General features: G+C 43.6%; 1 protein-coding gene across 1 annotated transcript; it reads left to right on the top strand.

Annotated features, from left to right (window-relative positions):
• Positions 1–128: 128 nt before the first annotated feature.
• Positions 129–22510, top strand: LOC144139999 (uncharacterized). The gene is made up of 6 exons (XM_077672216.1): positions 129–186; positions 5462–5688; positions 9567–9633; positions 17841–17847; positions 18576–18699; positions 22361–22510. Exons 1-6 carry the CDS (start codon positions 129–131, stop codon positions 22370–22372), a joined length of 495 nt encoding a protein of 164 aa, XP_077528342.1. The 3' UTR covers positions 22373–22510.
• The last annotated feature ends 1916 nt before the right edge of the window (positions 22511–24426 follow it).

The following is a 24426-nucleotide window of genomic DNA, read 5'->3' as shown; positions in this document are numbered from 1 at the left end:
GGCGGCTCGAACCGCCCCACGGTGGCGGCGGACCTTGTCCATAGCAGGAGACTCGCCAAAACCAGGCAACCCGGTGTCCTCGGCACTAGCAGCGACGGCGGACAACATTCGATGACGACGCCGGCGGAATGGCGCAGCCTCCCGGCAACCCCAGGCCTTGCGTCCTCGCTGTCTGCGCCGCGTCAAGTCAGGTCTGCTCGTGGGTCGGCTCCCGGGTTTCGCGGCACCAGAATGTCGCCGATCGCGACGTAATAAAGGAGCCAGACAGCCGGTTGCCCGTTCGATGGGCTCGTCACGCAGAACTGCTCGAGCACCAGCGCGAGCTGGGCCCGTGCCACCGTTCCCGTGCAGCAGCCTCTTTATTGCTATCATCATTGCCATTCTCCAACAGAAGGGCCAGGAGAAGCTGAACACGTGTAACAAATGATCGACGTGGTAGTTGCGCTGCCCAGGGATGTACTCTGGAAATGTCAAGACTTAAAGTACGTAACAAAGGTAGACCAGCGCACTCAGAAATAGCTGATCGCTTATTCTAACCTGTTTAGAAGCAGCTCAATAACGCAAGTATGAGAGCGGGCTGGTAATTATTGTCGAAGAAATGCCGGCACGTTTAAGCTGCGAAGGCCAAAAAACATTTGGTGACAATCCACCCGCCGTATAGTGATGCAGAATTATTCTTCGGCCTTTCTTTCAACCACAGTCGAGTTTTCGCCCTCCCGCCCCGCTTTGGCAGCCTTTTATAAGGGTGACCAGTCACCGCAATATATTACACTCTTCAACTGCGTAGTCTTCATGTTATGGCCAGAAAACATGTCACCGACAACCCTTTTGCACTATCGGAAACATTTATTGAAAAATTGTAGCTTTGTGACGCAGTGAGGTCGTCCTTAACCTACTTGCGATAGTAGGATTTTGGAAAGACAACGTTACCGGTAGCAGCACTCGGAAGCACTGCACCTAAGGCTGTTGCCAAAATTGCGAAGAAGCTGCTCCAATAGAATGATAGGCGAAATAGAGGAAATATTTCTTCCAATCTGGAAAAAAATTTGAAACGTGGCTTGCTTCAGCAAGAACAACAATAACTTCCCCCTTCACAAATTCAAGAATCATTGTGTCATAGATTATAAATGTGGACAAGAAAATGGGACAGACGTGAAGTAAATACAGCAGAATCAAAGTTTGTCTCTTTATGGCCACTGTGGTTTTCCACATTGGTGAATGAGGGGTGGTAAGAGAAACTCAGAGGCGCTTTTCTGTTCGAGAGCAGAACCTGTGTGCCTCGCTTTGCCCTCTCGTCTTCGATTTTGGTGCCGTAAATTCGATAGAGCCCAATGATCGATAAGCGGTGCATGCCATTCTGTTCTAAGCACCCCTCTAAAACTAAGTGGAAGCTAGAAACAAGACGAAATCCAAGCAAAAACGATAGAAAACATTACGTGGACGAAGTAGACACGGTACGACGGATAGCGGCACCAACGTCCAACTGTTTATTCAACTTAAACCATAGGTATTTAATGATAACTTATCAATAACACCGCCACCACCACCAGTAACAACAACTACAACCACAAGAAGGTATAATCAAGCTAGCAACTGTTTATTCAAATTAAACCATAGTAGTTAAACATAACTTAACAATACCACCGCCACCCCCACCACCAACAACTACAAGCAAAACAAGGTATAATCAAGCTAGCAAGTGTAAAATTGCGTTAGGTGGCTTCTGTATTTATGAAGAAACTTGTCAACCTTTTAAGAAATTCTAGCCTTATAAAACGCGAAACTACGAAATGTGGAACGTTAAAACTTGTAGAACAACATATGGGCGACACATGTTAGGAAACAGGCTTCCGAAGCTACTAAATGCTTTGCATGAACCTAACTTTCAGCTGGAAAGCAACACGTTCAATGCAATACGTAGCTTTCTTGCACATAGTTACATTGACACAATATAATAGCTAGCGCATGCCTATGAGTGTAAACTATAGTGAATATGTCGGTGTACGCTAGGCATGGAGATTCATAACCACCTCATATTTTATTTCGGTCGTGCATTGAATAATTTGTATATTTCTATATGTATAGTGTACTCTATATAAATTTTGGAGTAATGTAAATCTGTATGCATGTATTATGAAGGTAATATATATGTATTGAGTGATTTAGTACATCCGTCGGTGTACATTTTCTTTTGTGTACAGTTTGTACGAAAGGCATGACTATTTATATTGGGCTGACATTTCTCTTCGGTTCCTGTATTGAGTGGTTTTTTATCAGTTCAGTACATATTTTTTCTTTATTTTTTTCGTTCCCTTCTTTTGATCTTATTGGTGTTGTTGCTGTAGTTATCTATGATTTTTTACATTCTTTCAATGGAGCAAGGGGCTCTATATTTTTACGCGGCTTAATATTTTCTATGTACTGTAGAACACTGTTGCGCGCTGGCGCCAAAACGGGGGCCCAAAACTCCATCAAGCTGTCCTTGAGATGACTTTTTCTGCCGGCATTGTGTACTGTGTACATTATGTCAATAAAGTTTCTTGTTTATTGTTCTATGAAGAAATACAACAATGCTAATGGTAAAACAACGTGTCGGCGCCAGCTTGAGGAGATTACACCTTGCTATTATCTCTTTACGAGGGCGGTACGGGGCTTATACCTTAAATTAGATTTAAAAGTTATACCTTGGTTTGTTGTTGTTGTTTCTGTTATTGGTAAGTCATGTATAAACTATTGTGTCTTCCTTTGAATAAACAGTTGGAAGTTGGCTCCTATATCTGTCGTTTCTAGTCTTCTTCGTCCACGTCTAGTTTGCGGCACGTGTTCTTCTTTCATTACGTATGCACCAACTAGTTCAGCAACAAGTTTTGTTAAATTATATGGACACAAAATGCAATTTCTGGCTCAACACAACAGTTTTTAACATTTATTTCTCAAGTAGTTGTTAAATGCCTCTTTCGTTCCAGTATGCGTAATCTACGCTTTAGGTGCCCTTTAACATTGCTTTATCTTTGCCAGCAATAAAAACAACGTAGTGCGATTAAGGGTGGCTTTGCCAAAGCTCCTAACTCAGCCTAAAATGATCGTGCAACACCTTAAATAAATTGAATATACCACGGCATACACATACAACAGCACACGTTCTTCCTCTGCCGTCGATTCACCAGGCGGGGCTCGCTGATGTTCGTTGCTGCAGTGCCAGCTGGAATATTTTCGGTGCAATATTCTAGGCTGACTTCCATTCTAGGCGGCCTCCTTCCACTTTTGATTGTCTGTACCATACACAGTTAGAAAAAACCGTAAAATTACAGCGAACTTTACGCCACTGGAGCCGTAAACGCGCCGTAGGCGCTGCGAAACCGTACATTCCCGCTTACGGTACCTGTACCGTATCTTCGAAATACGGACGTTCAGGCCTTCCGGCACCTTATTGCTGCTTCATTGAATTATTAGCAGACATTGCCGTAGCGTATAAGCAACGTACCCAGCATGTTCACTTTATTTCGGCAACATTCTCATCAAATTTCTCGTCTCTATGTTTTTTCTCGGCGCAACGTGACCGGAGCACCAAGCGGGAACCGCGCGGCTGATCGCGGAGCGAGACACACATGCGCAGACAGCCCAACGAAAACTTTTTTCGCGCCGTCCGTGCCGTTCGGAAGCTTGCGGGCTCCATGACAGCGAAGTTCGTCAACGGCGTATAGTTTCGAGATTTGTTTCACCGCTGCCAACGCTGGAACAACGAGACTGCTTCCACGGTAAGAAGTCTCCCGTGAACGTGGATGATTTAGAATTGTTTGGCTGGTGTAAGTTGTCCATGTCGCGAGCGTTTTAATGCCGCCGAACCGTTGACTGAAGGTCGCGAGCTAACCCTCGCGCAGACAGCTTGGAGATGCGAGATAAGACTACATGTGGTCGCATCGCGTCCCTTGAGATAAGGAGCTGGGCGTTATAGTAAATAAGGTATACGCGGTCGCATTGCGTCTCTTGAGATAAAGAGCAGGGTGTTACTGTAAATAAGGTATACGCAGCGTGTAAACAGCCAGTTGGCAACGAGCAAAAGGCAGCTTAGTTTACTCGCGAGTGTAGCCTCTACGAGGCGAAATTAATTTAAAAATGGCGTTGTGGGCAGTTCTGATGCAGTAGTATGATATAGCGCGTTCTGTATTGCAGAAATATGCCATGCACTTTACGCAAGCTGCACGTTTTGTTCCCCCTGCTGCGTCCTGACTCAGCCTTCACCGCTAGGCATCTAGTTTATGCGGGAAAGCTGTAGCTGGGTTTGACGCAAAGAAAAATGAGAGCGTAGGATGTTATGGGGCTTTTTTTTGCCTGGTGTTTAAGATGAATTTAAACAACGCAATTTTCATCTACACCAACATCACGAAATAGATGTAAATTCAAAAAAAATCTTCCTGAAAAATTTTTGAACAATGTCATTTCTGCTGGTAAGTATAGTAGTGTTTGATAACATTAATATGTACGATAATTTTATTACAGTGCTTGTTTTTCAGTGTTGGCTGTATGATTTTTATCATGCATAATTGTTTATGAAACATGTAATTCTACTCCGGCAAAAAGTATGGCTCAGGAGCCAAGACGTTCGCCGCGTCGGTTTATTGGTTCTTAGGGGCGCAGCTCTTTTTGGGATGCAAGTGTGGAAGAAAAATACCTGTCTTGAAATCTCCCTCACGTTAAAGATCCCCCCCGAATCATTAATTTGCTGCCCTCTATTACTATGCACCCATAGCTTAGTTACTTCAACGTATTCAATCTCAACAATGAAACCTAATTACGTAAAAAGCAAATAGGATATCTTATGTAAAGCTTAATGCGACTTTGCAATTTATAAATGGGCAAGTTATGTTTGCAGTTCAGAATATGTTTGTAAGGATGGTGTACACAGCGTGACGACAGATGGGGACAAGTGGAAAGACAAAAAGCATGCTATTATGTCTATTTATGATTTTATGAAAAGATCATACCCCTAAGTTTATTGTAAAAATCCCACAACCAGAATGTAGCTGGCCACTCAAAAAAAAAGTCTAGAAACCCAGGCCTGCTTCAGAGCAGTGTTAATCTGCATCGCAATCCCAAGCCGCATATTTCCTGATGACAACAAAAGATTTTGGTTCTTTTATGGCAAAATGCAAGGAGCACTTATTCATTTGTTATTGTCCATCTCAGTTTATTTCGGAAGCATGCTTGGGTTTTTAAGTTACATATTATTTTCCTGTGACAGTGCATGTGCTAAAAACACGATCTCTGAAATATATATAGGTGTGTGATCTTTTTTTTATGATAACATTTTCAAGTCAGACCGTGTTCATGGTTGAAATACGCAGCGCATGAAGATTGAGATGGCGTTAAAGAGACCTCTTTCACTGAGCCTTTGTCAACTGCAATTTTGTGTTATTGAATGTTAATGCCTTGTTAATATATGAACTCTTTAGGCACACAGGTGTCAGCCTCAGGGGGAAGCTCTGCGGCGTGCCAAAAGAGGAAGTGGCCGAGCTGGTGTTGTTCATTCGGTCGTCCTCCAAGAGCGAGTGCGTTCTGGAGTGGGCCCTGAAGATGGAACAGGCTGGAACTAAGCTTGGCAAGGAAAATGCTGATTCAATCTGCCTGATCCCACTGCTGGTGTCCTACTTTGGTGACGACCTGGAGAAGATAATGGAGCTGCACGAGGTAAGAGTGCTCCCATGTCTTGTAGCTGTATATCTGTGCGCAGTGATGGTTCAGCTATACAAAACAAAGAAGGCAATGTATAGTACTTTTTTAAGTGTAACCTTTTAATGATATTGATCTGTTACAGCTAAAAGACGGTGGAAGTGAGATGGGAGAAATTTCTTCTCCCAACTTTGGGTGTGAGGATTCCAATTAGCACAGCCGGTAAATAGTTGTACCTTCTGCTGCACCCTCCACGACAATTGAGAAAATTTTAATAAGTGCCAATCCATCAGGAATGCTTGGTAATTGTTTTAAGTAAATGAGTAAAGCATTCTTTACAGTAGAGTACTCTTTGTTTTCAGATCCACATTCATTCAGAGAGGTAAAAGTTGTTTTTTCTAACCAGTTTGTGGGCATTCTTTTTGCTTACCAAAATGAATGGGAAGGTGGGAATTGGGATTTCGGAGCTTCAGTTCCTTAGCCAATAACTGCACTTCGATATTGAAGCACTTGGGTGATATATACCAAGTACAAATATTGCTATTGGTTCCTGTTGCATTGACGCAAGGCAAAAGTGCTTCGAATACTCTTCAGCTTGTTTTCTCCTGCATGCACAGAAAAATGCTGTTACACCAATAACAAAAAGATTTTACATTTTTCAGTGTAAATACTGTCAGATAACTCCTTAAGTTTGTGAAATGCTGCAGCCAAGATGGTGTGGCAGAAATTCATTTCAACATAGGTGTTATAGATTCTACACTCTGGCATTCACCCAGGCTCGTAGCAGCATCTGACAGGTTGGCTTTAATCAAAATGCTATGTGTTGCTGACGTCGTGTCATAAAACACCTCCCACTTTCTTTTCTGTCATGCTGTGCACTAGTGGCGTAGGCAGACCAATATTTCAGAGGTGTTATACACCAACAGGAAAAAAAAGGTGTGACTGCTCTGGTTGCCCAAACAATATACGTCATTTTTCTCTATGCATAAATTTTGAGGGTATTCTGACATCACAACAGCTGCCCCCCCCCCCCCCCAGGCTACACCCCTACTGGGCACCGTTGTAGATGAAACAGACAAATGCGGGGGCTGATATCATGTAAGAAGTATAGGCATGTCTTAAAAAGCTGGGATGACTGAAATGCACCAGTCCTTGGGCACAAAAGTGAGATGTAGAGAAGAATAATTCTGGTACAAGAAGGAGTGGTTGATAAACGTAAACAAGCCTTCGGATATTTGGAATGTGGCTAGCTGAGTCCTCCAATGACCACATGCGGGCCTTTTCTTCACCACTCCCAAAACTTCAACACTCCAGTAACACTAAAGAGAGGCCATGCGTATCCACCTTAGCCAGGACCTAGGAACTGTTTCTTGGCTGCATGAAACCTCAGTACGACCATTGCTTACCTGTCCACCATTAGGACATTTGAGCTGACTCGGTCACTAGCAATAACCAACAACCTTGACCAGGCACCACTCTCACTCCAGGCCCTCATCTAAGCTTGCACCATGTACATCCCACAGATTGTGTAGTGGGAACTGCTAAAAGCTTTAGTCTAACTTGTTATTTGTTAGTCTACTTGTTATTTGACATTTTAGGATGAAAGCTTTAGATATCTCTGTACCAAGCGCACATGGCGTGAAGTGCCAAAAAGTAATGGTACAAAAAAGTGGAAGCTGTGGGCAGAGCAAGTGCAAGCTGGTGATTGCATACCAGAAAAGGGAAATAGCAGCACAGGAGGAGGTTTGAAGGAGGGCTGGAAGGAGGAGGAATTGAACGCGCCTCAAGAAAGTGGAACACCGAAGGAGTGTGGGGGGGCTGCCACACGTTCTATACAAGCCGCCTTGAAGGTTAAATGTATGGACGGGGACAAACAAGGAGGCTCCTGGCAATAGAGAGCGAGTGGAACGAGCTTTTGAAGATGCAATACATGTGACAGGGTGCAGCCGCGAATTTCAACAACAGTTGAACAAAAGGCCCAAGTAGGCTTTCACATTCTTAAAAAGTTCACGCAATAATTTTTTCTGTGGCTTTTGAGGAATTCATGTAGGTCGGCTCTCCAAATGCGTGGCTACTGCATTGCAGTCATATACAGTTACAAGTAGCGAGGACTTTCCTGCAGGACAGGGGCTATAACGTGTCACCGAAACATTATGCACAGGGATTGTAATTAATTTTTCTGCTTCCGGATGGGCTAACATCAACATTGCGTGAAATGTGACGTGTGCGTTCTCACCTCTTACATGCATGACAATTGGTGGACCACCTGGAGTAAATTATAACATGTCTGCATATCACCCAAGCTTTTGGCAGTGCTACACATGCTGCCTGCAATAATACGTACATAAATATACAGGTACATACAGTCTATGCTCGTTACAGCGGATCCGGCAACAACAGACTTTCGGTTACGACAGTCCATTTCTGTTGGTTTGTCTGGTCCCCATGCATTTTAAATGTAGTCCACTCCGCTCATAATGGACCCGGCTAGAGCAGACTATCGGCTACAATAGACTAAATTTTAGGCGAACATTTTTCGACTGAATGTTTAAAGCGGACTTCCGCGGGGTCGGCATGCTTTTTCTTTGTTTAGTTTGGCGAGAAAACCAATGTCTGGCAACATTGTCGGCAGCCGGGTAGTTGGCGTAGCGAAGTTAAACCAGTGCCAGTAGCCTTGTCTTTTTTTGTGTGTGTGCGACCAGCGGCATGAGTGGCAGGGTAGCTGATTTCCCTGTCGGATAAATTAAGCTCATTTAGTGCTGTCAAACATTGGGAAAAACAGGCCGACATCACGAGAAGTACAGGCCTGTCTAAGCAGACGGTCCGCTGGACCATAAAAAATGAGGCCGCTGCCGATAAACGCGACTCCGGTGAGATTGAACAACAGTGCTACGAGTGCGCGAAGTGGTGCACCTGGAGTTAAGTCTTCCCTTCGTCACAGTTTTTTTTATGTAATTAAGAACCCGGGTTCAGTGAAGGTCAGTATTTATTATTCCCATGCATGCATCAATCCCGTTTGGTTCGGTGAAACAGGTAAGAAATGCCTCAGGGGGGTTGGTTCCCGTACATTGTGTGCAATCTGCCGGTGGCCGTGCGCAGTCCAACTGGTCGAACTTTCGATTTCACAGCTGTCCATCGTCAGATTATTTCGTATCAGCTGTTTCAATGACCTGACTAAAATCATAAAAACTGTGGAAGCTGCTTTGGGGGAACGTCAGGCAACGATTTGATTTGTCTGACGAATGGTTTCTGGAATTCTGCCTTGTCACGAAGGGATTCAGAGCCCAGCTAATTCTGATGGGCGCAACTGATTTTTGTAGCTGGTTAATAATTGCTCCTAGTTATATTCTTGCTTCATTTGTTCTGCTTATTATGCATCTTTACAGACTTGACCGCATGCACTAAGCCTTTTCCAAGTGCTGGTGCTAAGCTTTGGAAATTATGTTTACGCGATTCTTTGCCCGTGCGCAAACACTGAGGTGCTGCAGGCGTGTAAAAACAACAGTGTTTATACTATGTATATGCAATATCGGTCAAAGTACCCAATTTTGCACTCATAACCCCTCCCCTTCCCCTCCCATGTCAGATACTGCATACTTCGGCTACAGCAGACGTTTTTCTGAGGATTAAGAAGGTCCTTTGTAACTGTAAAATAACAAAAGGGTGCACTGAAGGGCTTGTTGGTACATCATATCGTTTGAAAACAGCGCGGAAGACGGGACGGAGCAAGTAATAGACGACACAAGCGCTTGTGTCGTCTATTACTTGCTCCGTCCCGTCTTCCGCGCTGTTTTCAAACGATGTAAAATAACAGAATAGATGAAAGGCCTCTAGATATTTGGAGACATCTTTAAAATTTGTTGTTATTGCCCTTCTATTTTTTCATTGTATATTAGGCATCAACAGAACTTACAGAAGAATTCCGGACCAGACTTCCTGAGTCACCAATTATTGTAGCGCTGGGTAAGCTTTCCCAATTCATTTTCTTTAATCCCCTTCTTTAGTTTTTTGAAGGGTTTTGATAATTAGCTTTAAACTTGTTGAAACTTTGTATAAAATGTGATACATTTCAAGCCTCCAAGTTTGGCACAGGAAATTGCGGCATTAAAAATGGCTGGCCTGAATTACATATATTGGCCAAGCATATATTCTGTTAGGTTGTAGGTTAGCCACCCGTCAATCAAAAAGAGGTTCAGGTAAATATTATGGCCACCTTGATTGTTAAGGGTATCATATCGTGATCATCAATTTCAAAAAGAGCAATGTGGGCATGCAGCGCCATTGCTTTCATTGATTCAACTGGTGTTTGTATTCTGCCAGAAAAACGTCTCTTCTCTTTGCCAAATTACACATTAAATTTTTTTTTGTGTGTGTAGTAATACAATACTGATTTTCTGATAAAGCACCATATTTCCCCACGCATATAACCCGCCCCTGCATATAATCCGCACCTCCACTTTCAGATGCCGAAAAAGAAAAAAAATATTCTCGCGTATTTCCCGGACATTTGATTGCCGGACTACTAAAGAAAACGCGTATATTTAGCAAGTACAATACATTGACTGCAAGCCGAAAGTCACAATTTGCCATCCTTGTGTTTTCTTCCTTGTATGTGTTGTGTAATCGAAGGCTTAGCCTGTGTTACACTACGCACATTGCTGTGAAACTGCACTAAAGGGAAAACCCTATGCATTATCTGCACCCTACTTTGCCATATAATTTGGGCATTTTTGGTGCGGGTTATACGTGCGAAAGAACGGTATCTATTTCAAATGTATTCTTTGCTTCCATCTGTTTTTGCTCTGTAAGGTAACCTACACATTAAGGTAAAAGAAAAAAGCTTATGTGCACCTTTTCTCAAACTTTTCTAGGCCAATCCTAAGCACTCTCGACCACAAACAATTCAAAGAATCGGCTTTACCTTTAAATGTGACAAAATATTTTATAACAGTAAGAAAGAAAGGTGCCTTGTCTATCTGTCCGACATAAAATATTTCACCCTCGCCCGGGACACAAGCTTGTAAATTTTAGTGCAGCCTGTACACTTTTGGCTTGGCCTAGAAAATTTTGACAAAGACTGTGTGCTTCTGTTCTGTGAAATCTGCCTGACATTTGCTTTGCGCCGTACAATGTGGACATGTATGAGCCATGGTAGCATTTCTAGTATTTTTGAACGGTCTGGCGAATATATATATATATATATATATATAGTATATATATATATATATATATATATATATATATATATATATATATATATATATATATATATATATATATATATATATATCTATATATATATATATATATATATATATATATATATATATATATATATATATTTATACAGTGTGTTGCGACGATAACTGGAACACTTTAAAAATTTTTCCTGAGCGATCGGCCGCTCTGTTCGCGCTCAAACTTCACACAAAGGTCGCATTTTGTGGTCTATTTTGTTTGACACTGGGAACAACAACGGTAGTTACCTGTTTATTCTGAAAATAAATAAAAACGATTTTCGCCTATGGGAAAATGGCGGCGATTTGGACGTGCGAGCCCGAAAACCGGGTTTTCTGATCGTCTGTTAGCTCATTTCTAGGTGCATTTTCTGATCGTCTGCTGCACCATTTGGCTCCGTACGTGAATCCCAAACATGCGTTTCACTCTGCAGGTGGTTCCGCCGTTCCAACATCAACTTGCGCTGGCTCGCACGTCCAAATCAGCGGCCATTTTCCCATAGGCGAAAATCGTTTTTATTTATTTTCAGAATAAACAGGTAAGTACCGTTGTTGTTCCCGGTGTCAAACAAAATAGACCACAAAATGCGACCTTTGTGTGAAGTTTGAGCGCGAACAGAGCGGCGGATCGCTCAGGAAAATTTTTTAAAGTGTTCCAGTTATCGCCGCAACACCCTGTATATATATATATATATATATATATATATATAGCAGAACAGAGAGATACGGGACGAGGGACTCGGTAAAGATACATATCAAGGTTGCAGTCGTCATTGCCAGTGCTATTCGGCTTTTTTTTTTTTTTTTTTTTCGAAATATATAATAGGGCCGAATGACGTGTGCTTGTCACGTTTCTTTGATTCATTGATAAATAAGCGAAAATATAAGTCGAGAAAAAATCCGCCGTTTTCCGGGAGCGGGACTCGAACCCACATCTCCGCATAACCGGTGCGGTGCGTTAACCAATTACGCTATCCCCACAGCGGCTTCTCTCTCGACTTTTAAAGCGGGGGTTTATATTTACAAGAGCTCTGAGGCCGGTCAACTAGCGCCGCCCCTCGACTACCGCGGGAGACGTAGAACGTCTTCTTTCCCAGCGGCCGCCACGTAGAACGTGGTCGGAGGTCGGGGTTAGCAATTGGCATATCCGAACTGCTGGAGCCAGTGCCTCGTAATGCATGTAGCAGAACAGAGAGATACGGGACGAGGGACTCGGTAAAGATACATATCAAGGTTGCAGTCGTCATTGCCAGTGCTATTCGGCTTTTTTTTTTTTTTTTTTTTTTTTTTTCGAAATATATAATAGGGCCGAATGACGTGTGCTTGTCACGTTTCTTTGATTCATTGATAAATAAGCGAAAATATAAGTCGAGAAAAAATCCGCCGTTTTCCGGGAGCGGGACTCGAACCCACATCTCCGCATAACCGGTGCGGTGCGTTAACCAATTACGCTATCCCCACAGCGGCTTCTCTCTCGACTTTTAAAGCGGGGGTTTATATTTACAAGAGCTCTGAGGCCGGTCAACTAGCGCCGCCCCTCGACTACCGCGGGAGACGTAGAACGTCTTCTTTCCCAGCGGCCGCCACGTAGAACGCGGTCGGAGGTCGGGGTTAGCAATTGGCATATCCGAACTGCTGGAGCCAGTGCCTCGTAATGCATGTAGCAGAACAGAGAGATACGGGACGAGGGACTCGGTAAAGATACATATCAAGGTTGCAGTCGTCATTGCCAGTGTTATTCGGCTTTTTTTTTTTTTTTTTTTTTTTTTTCGAAATATATAATAGGGCCGAATGACGTGTGCTTGTCACGTTTCTTTGATTCATTGATAAATAAGCGAAAATATAAGTCGAGAAAAAATCCGCCGTTTTCCGGGAGCGGGACTCGAACCCACATCTCCGCATAACCGGTGCGGTGCGTTAACCAATTACGCTATCCCCACAGCGGCTTCTCTCTCGACTTTTAAAGCGGGGGTTTATATTTACAAGAGCTCTGAGGCCGGTCAACTAGCGCCGCCCCTCGACTACCGCGGGAGACGTAGAACGTCTTCTTTCCCAGCGGCCGCCACGTAGAACGTGGTCGGAGGTCGGGGTTAGCAATTGGCATATCCGAACTGCTGGAGCCAGTGCCTCGTAATGCATGTAGCAGAACAGAGAGATACGGGACGAGGGACTCGGTAAAGATACATATCAAGGTTGCAGTCGTCATTGCCAGTGCTATTCGGCTTTTTTTTTTTTTTTTTTTCGAAATATATAATAGGGCCGAATGACGTGTGCTTGTCACGTTTCTTTGATTCATTGATAAATAAGCGAAAATATAAGTCGAGAAAAAATCCGCCGTTTTCCGGGAGCGGGACTCGAACCCACATCTCCGCATAACCGGTGCGGTGCGTTAACCAATTACGCTATCCCCACAGCGGCTTCTCTCTCGACTTTTAAAGCGGGGGTTTATATTTACAAGAGCTCTGAGGCCGGTCAACTAGCGCCGCCCCTCGACTACCGCGGGAGACGTAGAACGTCTTCTTTCCCAGCGGCCGCCACGTAGAACGTGGTCGGAGGTCGGGGTTAGCAATTGGCATATCCGAACTGCTGGAGCCAGTGCCTCGTAATGCATGTAGCAGAACAGAGAGATACGGGACGAGGGACTCGGTAAAGATACATATCAAGGTTGCAGTCGTCATTGCCAGTGCTATTCGGCTTTTTTTTTTTTTTTTTTTCGAAATATATAATAGGGCCGAATGACGTGTGCTTGTCACGTTTCTTTGATTCATTGATAAATAAGCGAAAATATAAGTCGAGAAAAAATCCGCCGTTTTCCGGGAGCGGGACTCGAACCCACATCTCCGCATAACCGGTGCGGTGCGTTAACCAATTACGCTATCCCCACAGCGGCTTCTCTCTCGACTTTTAAAGCGGGGGTTTATATTTACAAGAGCTCTGAGGCCGGTCAACTAGCGCCGCCCCTCGACTACCGCGGGAGACGTAGAACGTCTTCTTTCCCAGCGGCCGCCACGTAGAACGTGGTCGGAGGTCGGGGTTAGCAATTGGCATATCCGAACTGCTGGAGCCAGTGCCTCGTAATGCATGTAGCAGAACAGAGAGATACGGGACGAGGGACTCGGTAAAGATACATATCAAGGTTGCAGTCGTCATTGCCAGTGCTATTCGGCTTTTTTTTTTTTTTTTTTTTTTTGAAATATATAATAGGGCCGAATGACGTGTGCTTGTCACGTTTCTTTGATTCATTGATAAATAAGCGAAAATATAAGTCGAGAAAAAATCCGCCGTTTTCCGGGAGCGGGACTCGAACCCACATCTCCGCATAACCGGTGCGGTGCGTTAACCAATTACGCTATCCCCACAGCGGCTTCTCTCTACACTTTTAAAGCGGGGGTTTATATTTACAAGAGCTCTGAGGCCGGTCAACTAGCGCCGCCCCTCGACTACCGCGGGAGACGTAGAACGTCTTCTTTCCCAGCGGCCGCCACGTAGAACGTGGTCGGAGGTCGGGGTTAGCAATTGGCATATCCGAACTGCTGGAGCCAGTGCCTCGTAATGCATGTAGCAGAACAGAGAGATACGGGACGAGGGACTCGGTAAAGATACATATCAAGGTTGCAGTCGTCATTGCCAGTGCTATTCGGCTTTTTTTTTTTTTTTTTTTTTTTTTCGAAATATATAATAGGGCCGAATGACGTGTGCTTGTCACGTTTCTTTGATTCATTGATAAATAAGCGAAAATATAAGTCGAGAAAAAATCCGCCGTTTTCCGGGAGCGGGACTCGAACCCACATCTCCGCATAACCGGTGCGGTGCGTTAACCAATTACGCTATCCCCACAGCGGCTTCTCTCTCGACTTTTAAAGCGGGGGTTTATATTTACAAGAGCTCTGAGGCCGGTCAACTAGCGCCGCCCCTCGACTACCGCGGGAGACGTAGAACGTCTTCTTTCCCAGCGGCCGCCACGTATATATATATATATATATATATATATATATATATATATATATATATATATATATATATATATATATATGTGTGTGTGTGTGTGTGTGTGTTAAACCAAAGCATTTTTCCACCCGGTTTGTATTCTTCGATCCCTTAAGGGGGGGGGCACACTTGGCTGACACGGCAGCGATGGCGATGGGACGGCAACGCCTACGAGCGAGTCGCTGAACCATTCGCCAACTGCTGAGTTGCCAGACTACGTTGTTATATTACGCTGACGGCGACATAAACATGTTGGGCGATGGAAAGTGCGCGTAGTGTAGCTGGCTTGCCGACCGAAGCCGCCAACAAAACCGTTTGCCCGACCAGTCGCCTGACGCGCCGCCGAGAATAGACCGAGAAGCGAAAACTGCGCCCCTACAACATTCGCGCCGCAATGAATGCAGCTCTGTTTGGTTAGTTTCTGGAGTGTAATAAACTCAGTAACGTCCATGAAGCTCATACAACTCAACACTAGCGCTAATGCGATCCGTAGTTTGGCTTTAGACGCTTCCGCCGTGTTCTTCGGCGACACCGCTCCCCCGAACTGCAAACTGCACGTGTGTGCTATCGGCTCGCCTGTACAAAAAAAATCAGTTTCATGCAGAAAAAAAGTTACGTAGGGTAATTTGGGTAATAAGGGACAAATATCAACCAAGGTTTTTATCGTAAAACGCAAAACCAAAGTACGGCAAGCACTATCCCTCCAGTGTGAAATCGCAGTTGCAGCCGGGCACACATATTTTCGCGAGTGCTTTCGCGAAGCAGTGGAGTTGATGGCGATAAGCTATTGTGGGGGCTTCGGAGAATATTGGCCAACGGTCGGTGTCGACGTGGTGTGACATGGCCGCTGACAGCTCGCCGACACGGTGTTGGCCGATCAAATCGTCCGATGGTCAGGCTAGTGTGACTGCGCCTTTAACCATTTTGTTTGTTGCCAGTGTGCCAGTTTTCAACCTACCGAGTTAAAAAATGCTTTCACATTAAAACAAGACAACTCCGAGTGCACTCGACTCTTTCACAGTCTGTGAAGACAGATCAACCAAAGAGCTAGCTTGTCTTTAGTACCTGATGGCAACAGAAACAGTAATGCCTTATTTGCGTGCTTAGCAAATTAGCATCCTAGAATAAGCATGGCGAGGACAAGGATTTGTACTGGCACCTGGTTTTGCTATTACAACTCTGAGCCCGGAACTCTGATTCAGCGGATTTTGTTTTTTGTTTTGTTTTTCAAAGTTCTCCATTATGATAAATGAAGTGTGAAGAGACTGCTCTACCACAAAAAAAAAAGTGTAGAATGCTTGGGTCATGTTTTCAGTTTTTCAACTGATTTACATGCAATTTTAGCAGAAGTGTATGCTGAAGTGCCACTTCCCTTGCAAAATCCTCTGAAATTGTTCTCACATTGGCTTGGACATGTTAGCAAGCCTGTATGGCTGAGTATGGCCAACTAGTTTTAACCTTTTGAAACTGTGCGTAAAGTAGCACGAGCAGAGTACACAACTTGGTTTTAGGAAGCAGATGCGACAGATACAAGTGCCAAATTGACAATACCTGTTTACCTTATCAGAAAGCAAGATATCCTGGTGTAAGTGTTTTTGCCACGGCATGCTCAAGAGTGTGTCGATTGACTTGACCACCCCTTTTCTGGCTGCCTGAGGCAGTTCACTCCTCATCTTGTCGTTAAGTGTGAGCACAGTGTCATCTATAAAATTCCGCTGAGGTGTGAGAAGGTTTACATCGGCCAAACCGGCCGATGTGTCAATGAGCGGCTGGAGGAGCCTTGCGCATTGGTTACTTCTCAAGGAGCTGGACACCTTGCCTTTTACTGTCGACAGTGCAAGTGCGAACCATTATTTGATAGTGTAACGATCCTTGGAAAAGGAAGGACTAAGAATGAGAGGGAAGTACTGGAGGCGTTCTTCATAAGACAACAGCAGGAAGGCAACTGCATTAGCGCACCGTCTACCACCCTCAGCGATAAAGAAATCGGCTTCCTTCAAACTTGAGAGATGTTGATGCGAAGGTGGAGGTAGTTAGTAACAATAGCATTTTCATTCGTTCACGCGTACGTGTTGCCGCATGCGTTGACTTGGCTGTTCACAGAGTGTGTCGGTTTCTTCAATTAAATTTCAGCTGCTAGTCCAGCGTTGTGTTGTCTCGTCTATCCCCGTGTTTTGCGTTCTTTTTCGCTGGTTCCCGTTTCTTCGTTGAAGAAAAACCACCGGTAGTATAAAAAAATTAGAATATACATTTTGTAGGGAAACATTTCAAAACGCGCCCTAGAAAAAATGTCGACTTGCGTGGAGCAGTTTGTCAGATATATAAAAAAAATTTAGTTTGCATTGTGCTCTTGCCATGCAGTGAAGCCCAACCTCGATTTCAAAATGCGCAATTTCTGGCGGTTCCCTGGAAGAAATAAGGTGGTTTGACATTAGCAGAGGCAGCAATTTGCCCCCACGTAACATAAAAACATCTTCTCAATGACCGACTTAGCATTTCCGGCAGCACAGTATTTGGGGCAAGCGCGCGATGCGGAAAAACATGCATGATGTTGAAAACAAAATGAAGTTGATGCTTGTTGACGCTCACCGTCAGTTATAATGTTCTGACTCGCTAATGTAGCCTTGGTTGCAGCAGTGAGGTGCAATGTGCTAGAATCGTGCCCTGCAAACTTTTGCTGTTGTGTGATAAAAAAAGATCAGCATTACCAGCCTCATCCATTGCAGTGCCACCTAAAATTTTTGAAAAGAAACAGTAGAAAACGTATTGCAGACTGTTCGAACAGAGGGTTCAACTAAGAAACAACACTACACTCTGAAGATAGCCTCGTATGAAAACGAAACTGGCAGGCGGTGTGTAAGGCGGTTTGAAGCACTCTCCTCGTCGAAACTGATATCTGGTGACTGGGTGCTATCGTTTGACTTGCCTGGGAAGTTCTCATCACAGGAATTGGGTTAGGGTCGGTGAAATCAGGAACGGCAGTCTTTTTTCAATGATCAGTAGCGGATGCTCAAGGCTTGAAGGTGGCTCAAGTAGGCTTGAAGTTGGGTAACTGCATAGCAGCGCCTATATGAATTTCGCCATGCAGAAATGAAAACGAAACAGTTGTAAACTGTTCGTTAATGGTCCTGTGGTAAGGGAAACTACAACACACCTTAGAACAACATACACAGAGGGAATAAAACTACCTAAACAGACACTGCTTGACATTTTCCGCCAATTTCTGAGATTATTACTGTCAGATTGCAAGCCTGACGATGGAAAATCGGCTTCTGATTCACCATTATAAAGAAAAACAAACGCTGATGCAGACTAATTACAAGTGGCACATATTCTTCTTCAGTAGCGTTGACCACGCCCCTTTTCCACACCCAGGTAATGCAAACACTTGTCAAAAATCACATTTTCATTGCAAAAATGAAAACGAAATGGATTTTGAAAGGGCATTTTCTGAGCTAACTCCAGATCGTTCCAGAAACGGCTGGAATGCGGTGAAAAGGAGCTCCCAAGGTATCTTTGAAATTGAACGGTTTTGAATAGGTGCGGTAACGAAAGAATTAAGTCGCTGTGGTTAAGTCACTTAAGAAAGAGGCGTCACTGTGCTAATAAAAGAACAGGCTAAGCCAGCAAGGAATTTAATGTGTTGGCTGGACTGACTGTTATCTATTTATTTTGTTGTAGGTACCTAGTTGGCATCACACCAAGTGAAGGTACCAAACAGGAGGCAGCGCGGTCCAAAGGAGCGAAGTCAAAGGCCATGAAAGCCGCCGCAGACCTTGAGACATTCAAGAAGAAATGGAGCAATGTGAGTTGCAGGCCTTTATAAGTTGTGTGGTTAACTGTATGCGTCTGTTCTGGAACTTATACACCCGCTCCCCACCCCCCAAAAAAAGAAAGACTCCACAACCACGAGAACCCCACCCAGGGGGATATACATAGCCTCCCAAGAAGATACACAATATGGGGGTTGTCATTCTCCCCAGGAGGAGGACGACAACCCCCTCAGGAGGATTTCGACACCCCCTCAAAATCAAAATTCTGGATAAACCCCTGCGTCTCTTCATGTCACTGAAAGTACTACACCCGATAAGTATTCTTTTATACTGGGTATATTTTAAAGGAGCCATGAAGAGAAAACACAAGTTCGGTTCATTCAAAAGATTGCCTCGTTAGAATCATACTGACACCACTGCTAACGTAAACTTCGCTCAAATAAGCTATATAATTAGGAAAAAAGGGAATGGCCATGCGACCCACTAGCTCATTTCCCGCAGCAGAACCTATGACATCACATGTGACAGTTCTGGGATTGGCGGAGGGCGGCAAAAGCAAACGCAAATTAGGCAGAGCTTACAAGCTTGCCGAACGAGCTATTTGTGCTTATATTTAGGGCAAATTCTTTTCAAAGCCGTAAGAATGGTTGGACAAACAGTGGGAGTTTCGGAAGCACACGTAAACAGAAGTGCGGATGTGTACTGCTGTTGGTACTGCGCGCACTATGCTTGGTTTAGCTGCAGAGGACTGCAGGGCTTTGGAGTTGTTTCAGACTACACTTGCCTTCTGACGCAAGGAACGGTGTTTTACGTGAGCATATTTGTAGAGCGAGCACTATGTTTCACGAAGGAATTATTTTCTTCCTGAACAAAACCAAGCCAGGTTTAAATACGGTCAAAAACAAACCAAGGGCCACGGAGAAAGAAATTCTTGCTCCGCGCCAAAGGCAGAAAACGGTATGCTACGGTATGGTGGCGCCATCTAGGTTCACTAACAGCAAACAAGGCCTCCCAATTGGCTGCAGAGCTATGGTCCCTAGAAATATCTTTCTGTACTCGGGGACAACTTTCTGTGGCAATGCAGTCAAGGCTACGGAGGCGGACCACGCCTTTTCACTGCGCACCTGGAAGTCGTTCAACAAAAATAATTAGCTGGCGGTAACCGCAGCAATTCAAGAATATTTAGTTCTGAAGTTTTAGACTTGCATTGATAATGCTACTAAATTGCTAGCCAGAGTATATGAAACAGAGAGCATTTTTTTACATTTTCGGATATTTTTGGTTGCGGCTGCACCGCTGGCGTCGCAATGGTTTCTCCCCGAAAAAAACAAAACAAAACACGGCATTCTTGTCGACTGCTTTCGGCAGCTCGCCACTTCATTCTCGGCATAGGGTTTGTAAAGCTTCGCTGTCTAAACAAACGAAGGGAGTGGTTTGCAAAGTGCACGCCCAAGTGAGACTGATGCAACCGGGACTCTCCGCTGTTTTCGCAATCCGTTCGGTTAGCCAGTTTCCCGGCGTAAGCGAGCGTGTGCGTAAGCATGTGTGCATGCTGCTCTTTCGGTATACCGCGACCGCGCTAGGTAAGTACGCCACACATGCCGGTGCTGCTGCCCAGTAGAAGAGTTTACAGATCGGGCCATTCAGTTAAAACCGCAGCGCATACAAAATTCACTTCTTTTCTGAACGATACAGAGTTCACAGTCAGTCTGAGTTCACCACTTCACGGACGCTCGGGCCGTGTCCAGTCAAAACGTTGGCCTATGTTTACAAACAAATGAAGCTTGTGGAAGGAGACGCCAATATTCCTGCATGCTTGGTGATCATGGTTCAGTGCATTCAACTATGGAGCTTATGCGAAGAAATGAACTGTATCAAATGCGTATCGGTCACGCCGAAACTGAAACCGAAACCAGCTTATCGGGAACTACTTCGCGCAGTAACACAGAGCAGTTAGCTTCCCCCTCCGCCTCCCTCCGTAGCTTTCGCTCCATTGCCACAGAAAGTTGTCCACGAGTATAGGGACCATAGAAGAGTGCTCAATTCCTGTGATGTCATTGCAGACCACGAGAACACTCGATTTAGTGGGAAAATTAAAATTTTTAACTTAAATTAATCAATTTCTCAGTGAATAAAACATCGTTGCATTTGGACAAGTGCTGGGGGCACTATAAAATATTAAGTCTTTCGAATAACACAAACTTTTATTTTGTCTTGATGGCTCCTTTAAGGGAGGGGAGACATGGATGGATCTTAAAACTATTTTTTTTTTATTTTTAAGTAAACTCTGTTAAACTTGTCACTCTTGCTGCTTCTTTTCCACTGATTTCAAATATTCCGTTATTTTTTTTAGTTTGTCAATTAGTTCCCGAGATAAGTAGAGGCAATTAACCATTTTTGGAGGAACAAGGGACAAAGCAGTGCTGGTCATAAAACTGTGATCTTTACATTTTCCAACACTATGAACCCTGGTGAGTGCAATAAGAGAATCAGTTTTTTGGTGCATCGCTTGAACTAATTTTAAGCCCATTAAACTTCATTGTTTCAAATGGGCACTCAAAATGGTTCCTTGCCACTGGTGCCACCAAGGTGTAAAGAAATCAGTGGAGGAAAAGCACCAAGTCTTAAAAATTTCACAAAGTTTACTTAAAAATTCAAAAAGTTTTTTTAAGAGCAGTGTCCCCCCTTAAAGATATATTCTGTACTGTACTAATCTGACTTGTCATGACTTACTTATCATGAATTTGCCTTACCCGTACGTTCTTACAGGTAAATCTGGCATATAATTTGAAATTCCACTTGCTTTGTGCCCCAGTCATTTGGGCCTAACTTGCTTCCCCTTGGTTTAGAATTGTTCCTTAGGGTGTTTTACTCCACATAGTAATGAGCAATTCTTGCCATTTTTTTCAGCAAACTGCATACAAAAAACAGTATCCCTTTTCACAATGTAACATGTCACAGTGTAACATGGCACACTGATAATGGAAAAGACAAAAGCAGCTGGTACTGTCATTATTTGGATATATTACAAGACACGTATACATTGATAAGAACGGCCAGTGAAGAATCTCAAAGGCGAATGTCAAAGGTGAATCTCAAAGGCAAGACAGGCACACTCAAGTTAATCTTTATACTATAATTACATAGTATAAAGATGCTGCACCCTTACAACTGAGAATCTTCTTTCCCTCCTTCCTCCGTCACCTCCGCGCGCCGTCACGCCGAGGTTGTCATTCTTATGCGTGTGCTATCTCCCGCAGACGCACGGCAATTTCAATACATTTCGAAAACAGAGCAACAATGTACTCATACAATTATTAGCCCAAGCCAAGGGCGTTCACGAGGTAGTGTCTACTTTTCTGTGAGAGACTAATCAATCCTTTTTGGTGGTAATGATGGTAAATTACCGGAAGCTATCATTTGAAAGTACGGTGGCCTCTGCACTAAAAAAATGACACGTCTGGTAGGTTGTTATAATCAAAGGTATGTTTTAAAGATATATCAGCTTTTTTGGCCTTATTTTTTATGTACCATTTCATGGTCAACCTCAAATATACAAAATAGGTCTACGGCATGCATTTTCACCCTGTTTTAATGAAGTATGAAATTAATATTTTATTGGTAATGGTTTTGGTAATTGTCCAGGCTTTGGTAATCTCCCAAATAAAAATACTTTCTTGTTTTTGTTTTCAGCTGCTCTGCTAAACCAGTTTCTGGACCGTCCACTGGACAACTGGACAATCTGATCCAAAAATGTTCGTCATGCAAGCCCGTCAAGTGATACGAGACAAGTTGCAAGTTGCAAGTCCAGAATGGTGTATTATACAGTTCTCAATATAGCCTCAAAAGTACCCTTGTTGCTGTCAGTCTTGCCAATCTATGTCGATTTGTGTCATAAACAACACAGATTCTGTACACCAAATATGTTTCGTTGCGGCAAAGTGGTGGGTGGAAATTGTTAACAGATTCAGTGCGCATGCTTGAAGTTGCATGCTAACTGCAAAATTTCTTCTCTTCTCTATTGTGTTTTAGTACCGTATTCAAAAATAGTACCACATGTGCCTCTTAAGAGTTAATTCAACTGAGAAAGCTAAATGAATCTGGAACAAAGTCAAACGGGTCAAGATTATACAGTATTTATTAATGGAACCAGTGATTGTGATTAAACTTCAAACCATTATTGAAATACTAAACAGATTAACGATGATAAATGAGCATCTCTTTAAAAGTTTTTTCTGAACTTCTGCACTGCTGTGCTTGCGCTCTAAGTTTACGCAAAGGTCACATTATGTAGTCTATCTTGTTTGACAGTAAGAATGCCAGTGGTACCTGCTTATTTAAAAAATGAAACAATTTTGCCTACGAGAAACTGTAGGCATTTCAAATGGCCGTGGCTAACTAGTCACATTCCCAAAGGCAATTTTTTTTTGTTTTCTGTATAAGCAGGTTTTGTGTCAAACAAAATAGACCACATAATGTGACTATGGCGTAAGGTTAGAGCGCAAATGCAGAAGTGGTTTGTTCAGAAAAAAACTTTTAGAGGCGCTCATTTTTTGCCGTAACCCTGCTACTGCTGCGACAGTTGCGATACAGTTAGCATGCTTTACAATTCAAATTCATCTGGTAAATGCCATATTGATCTTTTAAAGTTACACTCTTGTGAAAGTGCATGATGGCTTCAAACCGTTACGGAAAAAAACGGTTTGTTTTCCATAAAAATGCAGTAAGGTTTTGCATCATCAAACAAAACTTACGGTTTCTGCACTGCACAAGTGTGCTACAGTTCCTTTTCCGTTGAACAGAACTTACGGTTTCTGCACTGCACAAGTGTGCTACAGTTTCTGTTCCGTTGAATAGAACTTACGGTTTCTGCACTGCACAAGTGTGCTACAGTTCCTGTTCCGTTGAACAGAACTTACGGTTTCTGCACTGCACAAGTGTGCTACAGTTTCTGTTCCGTTGAATAGAACTTACGGTTTCTGCACTGCACAAGTGTGCTACAGTTCCTGTTCCGTTGAACAAAACTTGCGGTTTCTGCACTACACAAGTGTGCTACACTTCCTGTTCCGTTGGACAAAACTTACGGTTTCGGTTGCGTATTCTGGGCTAACAGTGAAAATGCCATAAAAGGAAGGAACGGTTAAATTAGCGCAACGCATAAATACGAATACATGCCGGCATGAAGAGTTAGCGGTCATTATTACCGTAGGTTTACGGGAAAATTTTTAACAGTGTATGGAAAATTTGATATACAGCCAACAGAAGTGTCGCGGCACCTGTACCCTGAAAAATCGTAGCAAAAATGTAACACTTCCCACAAAAGTGCCTCCAGCTTCGCCGTAGCTTATGTAACTCTTTCTTCTGAAGTTTAGCTGCTGATGGTAATCGGCCAGCTTGCAAAACTGGTACAGGATGCATTCAAGCTAACTGCGGCTGTATGCTTCCCAAGCGACTTTCATTTTCATTTGGCGGCTCCGAAAAAAACTTTAAGTACAAATACATACCGATGCAAATGATAAAAACAGCCGTTCTACTCAATGTGAAACTGTCGGAAGTGCAGAGCAGTGATTCGCCATTATGGGCTTTAGCGCCGTTATCAGATCACTATTACCCCCCCAATGAAATTCAAATTTCTCGCCTTCGCAGTTCTGGTTCGATCCCTGGTTGTGCCAGTAATTTGCGGAGCCGGGGTGTAGCCAGCAGCCTTTAGTAGTCTGGGATGTTTCTTTGTGTAGCCAGTAGTAACCCCGGAGTATTCT

The sequence above is a fragment of the Haemaphysalis longicornis genome, unplaced genomic scaffold, assembly GCF_048455015.1.
Source record: "Haemaphysalis longicornis isolate Haplotype H1 unplaced genomic scaffold, Haemaphysalis longicornis Haplotype H1 scaffold_5, whole genome shotgun sequence".
In the NCBI taxonomy this organism is placed as follows: domain Eukaryota; kingdom Metazoa; phylum Arthropoda; class Arachnida; order Ixodida; family Ixodidae; genus Haemaphysalis; species Haemaphysalis longicornis.
Note: the sequence above shows the minus strand (reverse complement) of the source record. Positions and strands in the feature narration are given on the sequence as shown.

Coding starts and splice junctions, on each gene's coding strand:
- LOC144139999 (XM_077672216.1), top strand. CDS start 129: ATGGCGCAGCCTCCCGGCAACCCCAGGCCTTGCGTCCTCGCTGTCTGC. Junction 187..5,461: donor CGCTGTCTGCGCCGCGTCAA/GTCAGGTCTGCT, acceptor TTAGGCACACAG/GTGTCAGCCTCAGGGGGAAG. Junction 5,689..9,566: donor AGATAATGGAGCTGCACGAG/GTAAGAGTGCTC, acceptor ATTGTATATTAG/GCATCAACAGAACTTACAGA.